This window comes from Heterocephalus glaber, unplaced genomic scaffold, assembly GCF_053883595.1.
Source record: "Heterocephalus glaber isolate CG9 unplaced genomic scaffold, H.glaber_assembly_v1.0 deba00001428, whole genome shotgun sequence".
Lineage (NCBI taxonomy): Eukaryota > Metazoa > Chordata > Mammalia > Rodentia > Bathyergidae > Heterocephalus > Heterocephalus glaber.
Genome location: NW_028258293.1, coordinates 8,473,933 through 8,489,578, shown reverse-complemented (window position 1 = coordinate 8,489,578; position 15,646 = coordinate 8,473,933). Strand labels below are relative to the sequence as shown.

The 15,646-nt window shown below is 37.9% G+C and overlaps 1 protein-coding gene and 1 long non-coding RNA gene across 3 annotated transcripts in view; one reads left to right on the top strand and one right to left on the bottom strand.

The window, feature by feature from the left end:
• Nucleotides 1-1,545: 1,545 nt before the first annotated feature.
• On the bottom strand, nt 1,546-5,941 carry Ccdc179 (coiled-coil domain containing 179; the record flags this gene model as incomplete). Its single annotated transcript, XM_021263735.2, has 5 exons — nt 1,546-1,725; nt 3,002-3,119; nt 3,586-3,690; nt 5,332-5,376; nt 5,720-5,941. Coding segments are annotated over 4 exons (408 nt in total), but the record flags the coding sequence as incomplete, so codon positions are not given.
• A 6-nt stretch (nt 5,942-5,947) lies between these two features.
• LOC110350571 (uncharacterized) overlaps nt 5,948-15,646 on the top strand; it is a 33,677-nt gene continuing 23,978 nt past the window's right edge. For both annotated transcript variants that reach the window (XR_002397223.2, XR_002397221.2), the window contains exon 1: nt 5,948-6,141. This is a non-coding gene — a long non-coding RNA (uncharacterized LOC110350571). The remainder of the gene's footprint in view (nt 6,142-15,646) is intronic.

Below are 15,646 nucleotides of genomic sequence, written 5' to 3'. Positions count from 1 at the left end.
GTGTATCACTCCCACTTTCAGGATACAAAAGATCACCCCTAAAAGTCCCTAGATTCATTCCCAATCTTTTATTCTAGTCTTCTACCAGGCAACCATTAATATCTTTATACCCTGTAACAACTCTCCCATACATGGAATATACAAGGTGCAAGTTTTAAATATGGTCTAATATTTTTGAGATTCTTCCATGTTATTACATGAAGCAAGGTTTTATTCCTTTTTAATGGTTTTGAGGTGGTAATTTATAAATTAAATTTCATCGTATGAAACAGATGTATAAAAAACATAATTTATATAGTATTCAGAATTAAATGTAGTTCTGGTGCCCACTGAGGGTTTGTGAACGTCTCCTGGTGGATTATGGAGGACTCCTCTATTTCAACGTCAGTGAGCTTCCTTAGGCTGGTCTGAAAGATTTATGAGAAGGGTAGTTTACTAAATGCCATGTATGATAAACAGGGTCTCTGCATGCTGTGTGGCCAGTACTCAAATGTCTACCTGTGTTAGGTGCGAATGCTGGCATCTGCTCAGATTAGAACTAGCCTAGCTGGTCCTTCACTACCTGGCCTTGTACAGTGGCCAAGGAACAAACAGGTTTGACCTTGTCAATTTAACCCTGTGCCAGGCAGCTTAGCCTTCAGCACAGGCTCCAGGCAAACAGTCTGAAGATCAGTCAAAGTCTTTGCATAGTCTCCACTCTCTCTAATTCTTCCATACAACTTCCAGCTCATTGAGACCTTCTCAAGTCTTATTTCTGTCCCACAGTCCATCCTCAAGTCAGGAAAATCTTCATGTTCTGCTTCTGATCTCCCTGGCATCGTGATATAGAAAGCTCCCCCAGGCAGTAAATGAGGTAATCATAGTCCTCACCTTTATTATTTCTCTTGTCTCAAACACCACCATTGGTTTAAAAAAAAATTTTTGTTCAATTTCTGAAAACCACTACCTTTAATATTTTGTCATGTCTTCTGGTCATTTACAGTGGGCTGTGTTCTTGGTACTTTCATTATTTTAAATAGCAAAATTCCCTGAACTTGACTTTACACTGCACACCAGACACTGTAAATCAGGTATCAAATACACTGCAGTCGTCCCATAGTTGGTGGTTCTTTAATTTAGAAGATTATTCCATTTGCAACATAGAAATTACTTATGCAATTAAGAATTTTAGAAAGACATTTATTTTATACACAAATTTAAAGTTGTAATTGAGCATCCAACGTACCCTCATGGAAATTATTCTCTACTACTTATTTTCAATGTCAACACATAGCAGAGGCTTTAATTATATGAAAACTCTCTCTTACTACTGTTTAAAAATTTAAAAATTTTTAACCACAAGTCATTATGAATATGCAACAGAAATCTACTTTCTTATTACTAAAGCATAAACCTTAATATCTACATAAGTCAACTGTAAAAATGTAAACATGAGTAGTATATTATTTTCAATATAAATAAATATAAATATATATATATTTGAAAAAAATAATCTCAAATTTACCACAGAAAAGAAAGAAATAGTGATGTATTTAATAAAGTTTAAGAGCCTTAGGTTGGTAGTTAAATGCATGCACTGTGTTTATTTTGTTGAAATGGCAGAGTATTCCCTTTATTTTTCAATGAAGTCAATCCATGAAATGCCACTTGATGTTAAAAATCCATGTATTTTGGTTTGGAACATGGTTTCTTCTGCATAAACAACCAGCTTTATCAAGATGGCCACTAGAAAAAATTAAAAGACACAAAAGAATTTCAATTAAAATGCAGTATATAGGAAAAGCTCACACAACTATAAATTATCTATTTTAACTATTTAACTATCTATTTAAATTAACTATAAATTATAAATTTTATAAATTAAAAATCTCTCACGATGAAGACTTTTATGCAAATAGTATTGCATATAACAATCTTTAGTAGCTACAAATGTTATTCTTTTTTATTGATTAGTACTTGTTTGCAATACATAATAACCACTTTCATGGTGGACTTCTTCATGGTGGAACACTGACATGACATTTTAATTCTTTTTTATGCCCTCTTTTTCCCTTCCCCTCTTCCTCCATGTCTTGGTCTCTTTGCCATTTGCAGTACATCTATTTCCCTGTTTCCTTTTATTTTACTTTTCACATTATTTATACTTTGGATTTCTCATGAGAGAATCCATATGGTATTTAAGCTTGTGCATCTGATTTATTTCACTTGTTATGTTTTCAAGGTGCATCCATTTTCCTACAAATGTATTTCCTACAAATACATTTTCCTACAAGTTTATTTTTATTTATAGCAGAGTAGTACTCCATTGTGTAGAAACACCACACTTTCTATATCCATTTGTCTGTTGATTGACATTTAGAGTGCTTCTAACATTTAGGCATTAGGAATTGTGCTGCTATAAATATGGGTATGCATGTATCCCTGTCATATGATGGATGTCTTTTCCTCTATCATGAAAATATCTAGCAGGAGAATAACTGGACAGAATGGAATTTTTTTTTTTTTTTGAGGCACCTCCAGTCTGTTTTCTGTAATGGTCATACTAGTTTACATTCCCACAAACAATGTAGGGGGGTTCCTTTTTCAGCCTCCCCAGCATTAGTTATTATTTGATTTCTTGATGATGACTGTTCTTTCTAGAGTGAGAGAGAATCTCAGTGTTGTTTTAATTTGCATTTTGCTCATGGCCAGTGGTGTTGAACACTTTTTCATATATTTATGGGGCTTTTGCATTTCTTCTGAGAAATGGTATTCTAAATTTAAGTAAGTCATATTCAAATAAAGGCTAGAAAACTTAGGTAAGCTTTTTTAGCAGATAAATCCTATCTGAATATGGACATGATATAAAACATTCTCTCTGAATCAGACTACAAACACTGCAACCAGGAACAGTTTCTAGAAAGCCAGAATATCTCTATAGGAAATGTAAACATGATCTCGGAGACAGACTAAATTAGGTCAGGGCTCCCCAGAGGACCGGATAAGTAAACTGGATTTTTACCTTGAAGAAAAGTCAGGAAATGGAGGAAAGTAACAGTTGTCCTTAATTATCTGAAGGATCTTCAAGTAGAAATGCCATAAATTTATACCTCCTTATAAGAAATATAAATTAATACCACCTGTAAAAGGGCGATGGACACAGCATAATGTTAGAACTTTTAAATCCTTGACAACAATGGAATAAATCGTGATCGTTTCTGGTATTTCAAGTGTTGAACCGTAAGCTAAATAACTAATTGCCAGGAGATTTTATAATTTCTTTCCAAATAATATAATCCAAAAGATGGATGTAAATAAGCTCGGACAGCCATGAACATGTCAAACACAAGTGGAATCCAACAGGACGTTGTTTCAGAGATCACGCTCTTTTACGTTAGACCACGGACCTCTGGGGGACAGCTGGAAGGGAGATTTAAGTACTGAGGACTTGAGCACATGAGCTTCAGGGTAACTTCCTGGTCTGAAATTCCGCCTTTCTCGAGGGAAATGGGGAAAATAAAATGTAGAGTGAATGCTACTATGTTCAGTGGGAGGCTGTCAGTTGCATTAGGGACCTGCTAATTTCAGGGACAGCTCCACCCTTACCAGGAGGCCAGGTTCTGGGATGGGAGCCGGTCTCATAAACTGCTTACTTAATTTCCTCTGCTCTTTCCTCACCTTGCGCATGTAAACAATGTGCTCATCTGCAGACTGTGAGAATTAAAAGAAAAAAAATCATGTTCTTTATAACATACACATGAAACACATTGATTATATTTTTATTTTGTATCAATGAGATAAACACAATCAACACGTGATTTGCACAGCTGACAGAAGAAGAAAAAATCCCTTCTCTTTGAGTGTGTCAGGCACAAATTTAAAAAAAAACAAACAAAAAAACCTCACCCAAACTGCCTGGAAGCCTAGCACTTGGGAGGCTGAGGCAGGAGGATCACTGCAAGTTCGAGGCCAGCTCGGGCTACATAGTGAGTTCAAGGGCACCCTGAACTACAGAGCAAGACCCTGTCTCAAACAAAACAAAACAAACAAAACAAAACAAAAAACCCCAAAAATCAAAACTTGGTGCATTAGCAGGGTTTCAAAGGAGACTATTTAGTGCTGATTCCCACTTTCACACTATGCATATTTCTATAAATCCAAATTCATGGATATGTGTGGTTAATTTGATTTTAAATGTGATTATTTAAAATCATCAAAGAGATTTTCTTTATAGAAATAAGAAAACAAGAATATTGCTCCTTCCTCTTAAATGTTGAATTTCATGCATGGTTTTTATGTCTCCATTGTACGGCATCTGCAAGTTAACAGGAGACCTAGGCAATTAACCTAGAATGCTTTGAAGGTAATAAAATACAGTATTACACAGAAAATACAAGGAAGAGCATACAGTGGCTTATGCCTTTAAGCTAATGCAAGAGGATCACTACAAGTTCAAGCCCAGCCTGCACTACATAGGGAGGCTTTGTGTCTAAACAAATAATAATATGAAAAATCAGAACTCTTATTCACTGCCAGCAGCATGCGTTCAAAAAAAAAAAAAGGTGCCATTATTTTTAAAACAATGAAAAATTTGCTTTCCTTATATTTTAGGTTCCATCCTGCCTAAATAATCAAATGAACCTCTTGACGTGAAGAAAAAAGAAATTTTCTAGAATGTTCACAACAGGAAATTGTGGAATTGTCCTGATGCCCATGAATGAGAGAAAAGATAATGAACTTTGATATATTCTATAATGAGATATTAAAAAGCAGCGAAAATAAGGAAGTATAAGTATACTCAGGAACATGGATTAACTTTAGGAAACCATGTTGAGAAGAAAGAGTAAAACATACACTGAATTTCGTATGACTGCAAGTTTATAAATTTAAAAGCAACCAAAACTCAAAACTACAGGTACAGAGGTACACATGTGACAAATCTTTTAAAAGGAAGAGATGGATAAAAATAAAATTCAACAGAGTAGCTACCTCTAAGAGAGATGTAAAGAGGCAAAATAGAGAGGAAGTCTCTAGAAAGGTTCAAGTATACTGGAATGGCTTCATTCTTAGAGTGGAGGCATGTTGTATTACTATATTTTACAGATTATAATGCTATACATACATGTTTGTATTTGTGTATGCATCACGTTATATTCAACATGATAATATAAGCTATTTAATTTACCCTAATTAAGACCAATTCCAGTAGAACTGTTGAGCTTTCAGTTTCAAGAAGATACCATGGAAGTGTCTAATTAATAACAATGCTATACCTCGAAGTGACACCATACATAAAGGAATGTCACAAGCACAACGTCGAAACAAACAGAATTTAGTTTATTTAAATATTACCTGTCTGGCAGTGATTTCTGAAGGGTGTGGATGTCTTGGTCCTTCCTACATAATATGCAAAATTAAAATGCACACGTGAACACAGCAAAGAGACAGCACAGGATAAAAATAACAACAATCCAAGCTGAAACTGGAGTCGGAGATTGGAAACAGTGTCATGAGAAAAAAGAACCAGCTCTGAGCTAAATTACAGGGGACGGGAAGAGAACTGAGATTCACTTGGGGGGTGAGTTCACAAATCGTACTTTAGAAAATCACATTCCTGGGGGTGCTTAATCTTAGTGGTGCCCCGGCTTCCCACGGCCTCCAAAGCCTGGGAAACCCGGGCTGACTGCAGTGGGAGGCCCAAGGGGCCTGGCTGTGAATTGACCAGGTTCTTCCCTCTTACTCTCGGTTCTAAATCAGCCCTTTTATCACTGCTGGAACCCGAAGACCCCGAACTCCTCTCCGCAGCCCAGGCAGGAGCGGGGCTGGCACACTCACGGGGTAGACCTGGGCGGGCTCCTCGTCCTGGACGCGCGGCACTCACGTGTCCAGAGCCCGCGCCCCTGGCGCCTCCCGCGGCCCGCAAGGGGGACCCCTGGACCCCAGCTCCTGTGGCCCCGTCACAATGCTCACTGTTCCCCTCGCGGCCCCGCCTCTCCCTGCTCCCCAAGCTTGGAAGCTGCGCCGCCCCCTGTGTCCCAGCGTGGCATGGGGGCGTCAGGATGCCAGCATTGCCTGCTTCCGGTTCCTCTCCTCTGAAGACCACAGGACGCCCGCTGGCCTCTTCCTTGTCCTCTGTATCTCTGTTCTACCCGCAGCAGTAAGGTAGGGACTGCTTTACCAGTTCAGCCCATCTGTGGTCCGCTTGTGTTCTCAGTTCTGTCACACTGTGTATCCTCCTGCCTAGCATCACAGCCTCCAGCTGAGCCAACCCAACTGTCTGTCTGTTCTGGGTTCCAGGGTGGGATGTGTGTTGGAAGTAGTGATTTGTTTGTTTTTGTTTTGCTTTGTTTTGTTTTGTTTTGTTTTGTTTTAGGGACAGGGCCTCCCTGTGTAGTTCAGGCTGGCCTTGCACTCACTACGTAGCCCAAGCTGGCCTGGAACTCACGATGATCCTCTTGCCTCAGCCTCCCAAGTGCTGGGATTACAGGGGTTTGCTACCACACCTGGCCTGGGGGTGGAAATTTGAAGATGCCAGCAGTTAATCATAATCTGAGGCTGCAGAGTTCACCCCAAGGTAAATCAGGAATTACAGTCCTAACCTTATCCTCAAAGTTTGTCACAGATGACCCTGCTTTTAGTATTATTTTTGTATCAGTCCGGTACACCAATACTCTTCAAAGACAAACAAACGCACCATTAAGAACAGTTTTTATATCTGGCAACAGGTCAGATTTGCTTCGTGTTTATGTAAAATTAAATGAACATTGACAGCCTAGTTTTGGGCTCCCAAATGAGAAATGACAACTGGGTCCCCAACATTGCTCATGACTTCTTTTATGTGTCTCTTGTTCTTTATTGCAACATGCAGTCTTCTTCTCAGACTGTCTTTCCTTTGGTGAAATCCCTGAACTTCCATTTCTCAGTCACTTATAGTGGAACTAGGACAGCCCTTCACACACTGATAACAAGAGGTACACAGATAAAGCTCAGTGTGATGAATGATGTTCCACAAATTTATGTATATTAACTCATCAGTTCTTCAGACAATCCAAGGGGGTAAGGGCATGCATATCATTCGGATGGGGCACTACCATGCTCAGGAACTTGCCCAATACAGTTAGCAAGAAGTGAACAAGGAGGTCTGGCTCTTGGGCAAATGCTCTTAATCACAGGGCAGTGCCACCTACTGCTTTGGAAGAACAAACTAGAACCACTGCAGTTCCCTACTTAACATCCATTAGCCTGTAACCTTGTCTGTTTCACATTATCCGTACCCAATGCTCCCCTTGAAATGGAAAACACCGATGTGCTTCTTGGCTCAGTAACTAAGTCTCTCCCATTCCTGTTGCCATGTAATTTTCCTCCCAGGAGCCTCCTCATAGATCTCCCTGCAACAACTATTCCTTCCCAGGAGAGAACTAGAATAGCAAAAGCAACTATGAGCAACAAAGGCAAGGCAGGTGGCATCACAATCCTGAAGTTCAAGTTATATTGCAAAGCTACAGTGGTAAAAACCACATGGTATTGCCAAAAAACAAACTCATGGACTGATAGAACAGAATAGAAGATACATAAACAACTCTTGGCAAACTCAGCTATGTTACCTGTGACAAAGGGACAAATCTCTTTTCTGGAGAAAAGATAGACTCTTTAACAAATGATGCTGGAAAAACTAGCTGTCCACATGGTAGAGGTTGAACCTCTGTCACCATGCAGAAAAATAAAATTGAAAAGAACCAAAGATCTAAAGTTAGAAGAGAAACACAATTCTACTGGAAGATAAAATAGGTAAAACTCTTGAAGACATAGGTTTAGGCAAAAACACTGAGCAAAACCCCAAATACACAAGAAATAATATCAAGAATCAACAGATAGGATCACATCAAAATAAAAGTTTCTGCACAGCAAAGAAAACCACCAACAGACAACCTACAGAATGGGAAAAATTTTGCTAGCTACTCAGACAAAGGACTAATATCTAGCATATATAAAGAAGTCAAAACATTAGATCTCCCAAAGTTACAGACTTAAAAATTGGGCATCTGAAATGAATAGACACTTGTCAGATGAAGAAATAGTTAGCCAATAAATACATGAAATATGCTCAAGACTGCTGGTCACTGGAGAAACACAAATTAAAACAGCATTGAGATTCCATTTCACTCCAGAAAGAGTGGCTACCACCAAGAAATCAACCAGTAACAAATTTTCCTGAGGCTGTAGGGAGAAAGGAACCCTTTTACATTGTTGGTGGAATTGTAAACTGATACAACCATTCTGGAAATCAGTATGGAGAGTCCTCAAAAAACTAAAAATAGAAATTCCATTTGGCCCAGCTATCCCCCTTGCAAGTATCTTCCCCAAAGAGTTTCAGGTATCTTCTCAAAAAAGCCATTCCCTTTCTAGGTATCTTCCTATGGTGTTGTGATAGATGCACACCCATGTTTGTAGCAGCACAATTCATAATAACTAAATCTTGGACACAGCCTGTATGTCCACCAACAGATGAATGGATAAAGAAAATGTGGTATTTATGCACAATGGAGTACTTCACTGCCATAAAGAAGAATGAACATGCCCACCCCTCTGGAGACCCTGGTCATGGGGACACCAGCAGCCAGAGCCCTGCTGGACTGTGTGGCATGGATGCCTCAAGGCATCTGAATCTGCACAGTGGAGGTGCCAGAGGGAACATAAGGCCATGGTTATGAGCCCCAGAAGATAGAGCAGAAGTGAACAACAGAGAAGGCCTTTCTGAGGCTCCTCATTGAAAATTGAAGCCCACTGGGAAAGTGAAGAAAAACTCTTCAATAAAAGCACAGTGGACCATTGTGGTTGGTAAGTTGGTGGGATCAGCACCTCCCATAGAAACCTGCACTCACATAGTGGGGAGGACAGCTGGAACCTGCAGTAGAACCTTGCAGAGTTCAACCCTGCCGAAGGTCAGGGACCTCAACTTGGACCTCACAGCCAGAACTCAGCCTGAATCTCAGTAGACTACAGCTGGCTTGCTTAGACTACTTGACTTAGACCCACACATGGCTGCCCACATTGCCTACCAGGACAGCAGAGACATATCCTGAGAGGGAGACCTCTTTTTGTTTGTTTTGTTATATATATATTTCTTTTCCTCTCTCTCTATCCCTACTGTTTCTATATTTCTCTCCTTCTTTGTTCCTGTTCCTGTCCCATTCTGAATTTTTTTCTCTCTGTCCTCTTGACTGTCACTTTTATAGGAAGGTGAATACAATTTCTAGCTACCTTATTGTTGTCTGTTCTATGCTTGTCTCTGTTCTTTCATTCTGTCTTCTCCTCCTGTCTTCAACAGATCCCCACAATTTGCATGACCTTCCCATGTCCTCTAGCCTCACCTCTAACCTTTCCCTCTCCCTCTATCTCTCTACCCCTCCCTCCCCAACCCCTGCTAAATCCTTATCCCAAAGGGTAAATTTGACATATTGAAGGGTTTACTCACTACAAACATATTTTGGGCTGGTCCTAGGTTTTGATCTAGCTCACGAGGTTAAAGGTGACAGATTAACTGTTACCACAAATTGTCATTTTCTAAGCTGTATTTGATGCTGATTGTGTTAACTGAGCTAAGGTGATGTGATTGATCTAATCAGTTGTCCTCCCTGGTATACTGAAAACGAGATTGCCTAAGAGTCATTAGAGACTCAAACCCTAAAAAGCCTAGCTATACCTGGAAGATATCTCTGAGAAGCAATCACTCCATAGGGGCTCAAAACACCAGTAATAAGGATACTCAAAATAAGAAATATTGGAGTATCAGCCCAGGAATTAAAGCAAAAAACAGCACCAACAACAGAATTAAAAATGAGAAGACACCTTGGCAGGACACAAACACAGACTTCTAGCTCACCAAAGGAAAATTCTGGGGGAAACAAGGTGGAAAAATATGATAATCAGCCACCTGGACACCCTGAACTGATAGCACAGGAAGTAACAAAACAAATGAATGAGGCTCTAGAAAAATTCAAAACTATTAGTTTCCCAAATAACTACAGAGATGATGAGCAGAGTGAAAGACATGATTAGAGGCTCTAGAACAGAAACAGAAAAAAATAGATGAGCTCAGAACCATGCAGGAAGCCACAAATACCGAGCATAAGAAAGAAATGGAAAACATGATCACCCAACATAGAAAAGAAATAGAATCTATGAAACAGATTCAAACAGATATCCAGGAGATTAAAAACTCCACTGAAAGTATTCACAACAGATTAAGGGAATGTGAAGATAGAATATCAGATGTAGAAGACAGGATTGCCAATAGTACCATGAAAACAGAGATTTCTTCAAAATAGTAAGGGACCATGAGAAATCAATCCAGCAGCTGCTAGATGATGCAAAGAAGAATAACATAAGACTGATAGGAGTCCACAAAAAAACACAAAAAAACAGGAGAAAGTACAATTGACATAAAAAAACTGTTCACAGAAGTAATAGTAGAAAACTTCCCAGACAGAAGTAGAGAATTGGACATATAGATAAGTGAGGCATATAGAACTCCAACTAGCCATGATAAAAAAATCTACACCTAGACATATAATAGTCAAGATCCCAGAAACCCAACAGAAGAACAAAATCCTACAAGCAGTTAGAGAAAAGAAACAAATCACATACAAAGGAAATCCCATCAGAATCACAGCAGAATTCTCAACACAAGCCCTCAAGGAAAGCCTGGAGTGAAGTATTTCAAGCCCTAAAAGAAAATAACTTCCACCCTGGACTGTTGTATCCTGCAAAATTATCTCTCAAAATTGAAGGAGGAAATTAGATACTTCCACAACAAAAAATACCCGAGAAATTTCATGAACACCAAAGCAGCACTCCAAACAATTCTAAACAATATCCTAGAAAAAGACAATGAAGGTCACAACTTCATGAGGCCCAACAGAGTGAAGCCACTAGGCAAGGCAAGAAACTAAAAGGAAAAGGGAAAAAATAAAAAATGAAAGAGCCAACAACAGTAAAACATCATGACAAGGATGAGTCAATATTTATCAATTATAGCCATCAATGTTAATGGCCTCAATTCACCAATCAAAAGGAATAGACTGGCAGAATTGATTAAGAAGCAACATCCAACAATATGCTGTATACAAGAAACACATCTAATTCAAAAAGACGTTCATAGACTGAAAGTAAAAGGATGGAAAACAGTTCTCCATGTGATAGTAACGTGGAAAAGAGCAGGGGTAGCAATCTTATTTGCAGACAAAATAGATTTCAAACCAAAACTAGTTAAGAGATACAAAGATGGTCACTATATTCTTGTGAAGGGACCAATCCAAGAGGAAGAGATGACAATCATAAATATATATGCACCAAATATGAATGCCCCAATTATACAAAACAAATATTAATGGACATGAAAAACCAAATAAGCACTAATACAATTGTAGTGGGGGACCTCAATACCCCACTGTCACATATAGACTGATAATCTAGACAAAAAATCAACAATGAAATTCTAGAACTGAACCAAGCTTTTGAACAAGTGGACTTTATAGGTGTCTATAAAGTGTTAAACCTCCAAAAATCAGAATATGCATTCTTTTCAGCTGCACATGGGTCATTCTCCAAAATTGACTACATGCTAGCTCATAGGGCATGTTTAAGTAAATGAAAAAGAATTGAAGTTACCCCCTGTATATTATCAGACAGGAGTGCAATAAAATTGGAGATCAATGGCATAAGAAGTTGCAAAATCCCCACAAACACATGGAAATTGAATAACACCCTCCTGAACAACCAATGGGTCACAGAAGAGCATAGAGAAGAAATTAGACAGTTTCTACAAGTAAATGATAATGCCAGTACAACATACAGGAATCTATGGAACACAATGAAAGCAATTCTCTGAGGGAAATTCATAGCAGTGAATGCTCATACTAGGAAAACAGAGCTCAAATAAACAAACTAATGCTGAACCTCAAGCTCCTAGAAAAAGAAGAGTATGACAAATCCAAACCTCATACAAGAGAGGAAATTATAAAGATCAGAGCAGAAATCAATGCAATGGAGACTAGGAGAACAATACAAAATATCAATGAATTGAAGAGTTGGTTTTGTGAAAGAATAAACAAAATCACTAAACCCTTAGCCAACCTTATCAAAAAAGGAAATAAAATGCTCAGATCCATGCAATTAAGGAAGAAAAAAGTGAAGTCACAACAGATCCAGCAGAAATCCAGAAGATCATCAGGACTTACTTCCAGCAGAAATCCAGAAGATCATCAGTACTTGAGAACCTGTACTCTAATAAAATGGAAAACACAGAAGAAATGGACAGATTACTAGATACATATGAATTGCCAAAGGTAAATGAAGAAGATGTAAAAATTCTAAACACCCCAATTACAATGAGTGAAATTGAAAACGTAGTTAAAAATTTACCAACAAAGAAAAGCCCAGGTCCTGATGAATTTACTGCTGAATTCTACAAGACATTTAAAGAAAAACTATTGCCATTAGTCTTTAAACTCATCAATGAAATTGAAAGGGAAGCAATACTTCCAAATTAATTCCTGGAAGCAAGTGTTACTTTGATTCCAAAATCAGGGAAAGACCCAAACCAAAAAGAGAAATACAGGCCAATTTCCCTTATGAACATAGATGCAAAAATCCTCCACAAGATACTGGCAAACAGAGTGCAGAGGGTCATCAAGAAGATCATACACCCTGACCAAGTCAGATTTATCCCAGAGAGGCAAGGATGGTTCAACATTCTTAAATCAATAAATGTAATACACTATACTAACAGAGCCCAGGACGAAAACCATATGATCATCTTAATAGATGAAGGAAAATCATTTGACAAACTCCAACACCCATTCATGATAAAAACGCTACAGAAAATTGGAATAGAAGGTCTTTATCTCAACCTGATTAAGGCTATATATGAAAAACCGACAGCCAACATCATACTAAATGGTCAAAAAATGAAAACCTTTATGATAAAATCAGGAACAAGACAAGGATGCCCACTATCACCACTCCTGTTCAATATAGTTCTGGAAACATTAGCCACAACAATTAGAAAAGAGAAAGAAATAAAAAGGAGTAAGGATAGGAAAGGAAGAAGTTAAACTGCCATTATTTGCTGATGATATGATACTCTACATAGAAACCCAAAAAACTCTGCCAAAAGACTTCTAGACTTAATTGACAGATTCAGTAGAGTAGCTGGATACAATGTCAACACTCAAAAATCAATAGCCTTCTTGTATACAAATAGCAGACTCACCAAGAGAGAAATTAGGGAAGCAATTTCTTTTACAATAGCATCCAAAAAAATGAAATATCTAGGAATCAACCTAACAAAGAAAGCAAAAGAACTCTCCACTGAAAACTAGAGCACTTTGAAAAAAGTAATCGAAGAGGATATAAGAAAACAGAAAGACATCCCTTGCTCCTGGTAGGAAGAACCAATATAGTGAAAATGGCTCTAATTCTGAAAGTGCTATAGATCGAATACAACGCTGATTGAAATTCCAACAATATATTTTATGGAACTAGAGAAAACAATCCAAAAATTCATTTGGAACCTGAAGAGACCTACAATAGCAAAAGAAATTCTAGGCAACAGAGACATGGCAGTGGGTATCACAGTCCCCAACTTGAAACTATACTAAAAGCTACTGTGATAAAAACAGCATGATACTGGCAAAGAAACAGACCCGAGGATCAGTGGAATAGATTAGAAGATGCAGAAACAACTCCAGACATACTCACTCACCTAATCTTTGACAAAGGAGGCAACCATCCTCACTGGAGGAAAGATAGCCTCTTTAATAAATGGTGTTGGAAAAACTGGACTTCAACCTGCCAAAGATTAAAACTAGACCCATATCTATCACTATGCACTACACTAAGATCAAAGTGAATTAAAGACCTAAATATTAAAACAGAAACACTAAACTTGCTGGAAGATAAGTTAAGTAGAACTTTTGAAGACATTGGCATAGGAAAAGACTTTATGAACAAAACCTCAGTAGCACGGGAACTAGCACAAAGAATCAACAACTGGGATCTCATCTTATTAAAAATCTGCACTGCAAGAGAAACTACCAACAGAGCTAAGAGACAACCTACAATATGGGAAAAATTTTTTAGCAGCTGTACCTCAAACAAAGGTCTACTATCTAGAATCTATAAAGAACTGAAAAAAATCAGACCCCCCAAATTCAAAGACCCAATTCAAAAATGGGCATCTGAAATGAGCAGACATTTCTCAGACAAAGAAGTAAAAGCAGCAAAGAAATATATGAAAAAATGTTCAACATCACTGGTCATTAAGAGATGCAGATGAAAACAACACTGAGACTCCACCTCACCCCAGAAAGAATGGCCGCTATCAAGAAATCAACCCATAACAAATGTTGGCAGGTTTGTCGGGAGAAAGGAACCCTTCTCCATTTTTGGTAGGGGTGCAGACTTAATGCAACCACTGTGGAAATCAGTATGGAGATACCTCAAAGAACTAGGACTAGAGGCCCCATTTGAACCACCTATTCCCCTGCTGGGTATCTTTCCCAAAGGATTAAAAAGAATCATACCACAGTGATATATGCTCACCCATGTTTATAGCAGCACAGTTTGTAATAGCAAAAGCTTGGAAACAGCCCAAGTGCCCATCAAATGGAAACTGGATAAAGAAGATGTGAGGTTTTTTTTTAATAAAAAGGAGTAATACTCAGCCATAAAGAATGAGAAACTAGAGACATTTATAGCTAAATGGATGCATATTGAGGACATATTCTTAAATGAAATATATAGGACCCACATGTGTAAATACTGAATAGTTTCTCTAGTGTGAGAAACTGAAAGTGTAAATAATGATTAAAATGATAACTTATATGTGAAATAGAAAGAAAAGGTCCAAATGTGTAGGGGAAGTGGGAGGGGTAGGGGAAAGGAAAGAAGGGAAAGGAAAAATTACAAGAAAAGTAAAAAATGAAAACAAAGTCTTTTTAAATAAAGAAGGATGGAGGAGGTGAAGGGAGGACAGGAAATGGAGAAAAAATAAGAACCACGGTATATCATGGAAAGGTACAAGTACCCAAAGATAATTGTAAATGTATTGTATATGTAAAATGTATCAATAAAAGAATCTAAGGGGAAAAAAAAGAATGAACATGAGCCACTTGTAGGAAAACTGGTGCACCTTGAGCCCATAATGTTAAGTGAAATAATCCAGACACACAAGCTTAAATAGCTCATGGTGTTTTTTTATATGAAAAACTCACCTTGTATGAAATGTAAAATAAAAGACAGATAATGGGGTGGGGGGAAGAAAGAGAGAAAAGTATTGTAATCCAAACATGGACAATGCATCTAAAAGTGTAACTTGCCTTAGTAAATTTGTCTTATATGTTTTCTATGTTCTTTGGCCTATTAGTTTGGTTTTCAATCTGTATATATGATAATTAACTTTATAAGGTCTTATAAATGAATCTGATTCTAGAAAAATAAAAGGAGGTGAAGGGAAGGGGAAATAAAATAATTGAAATGTATTACACACATGTACCAATTTCCTACAGTGATTATAATCATTATGTATTGCAAACATAAACTGATACAAGTAAAAAAAATGTACAGGAGAAAAAAGAAAAATTATTCCTTCCCATTGTTAACTTCT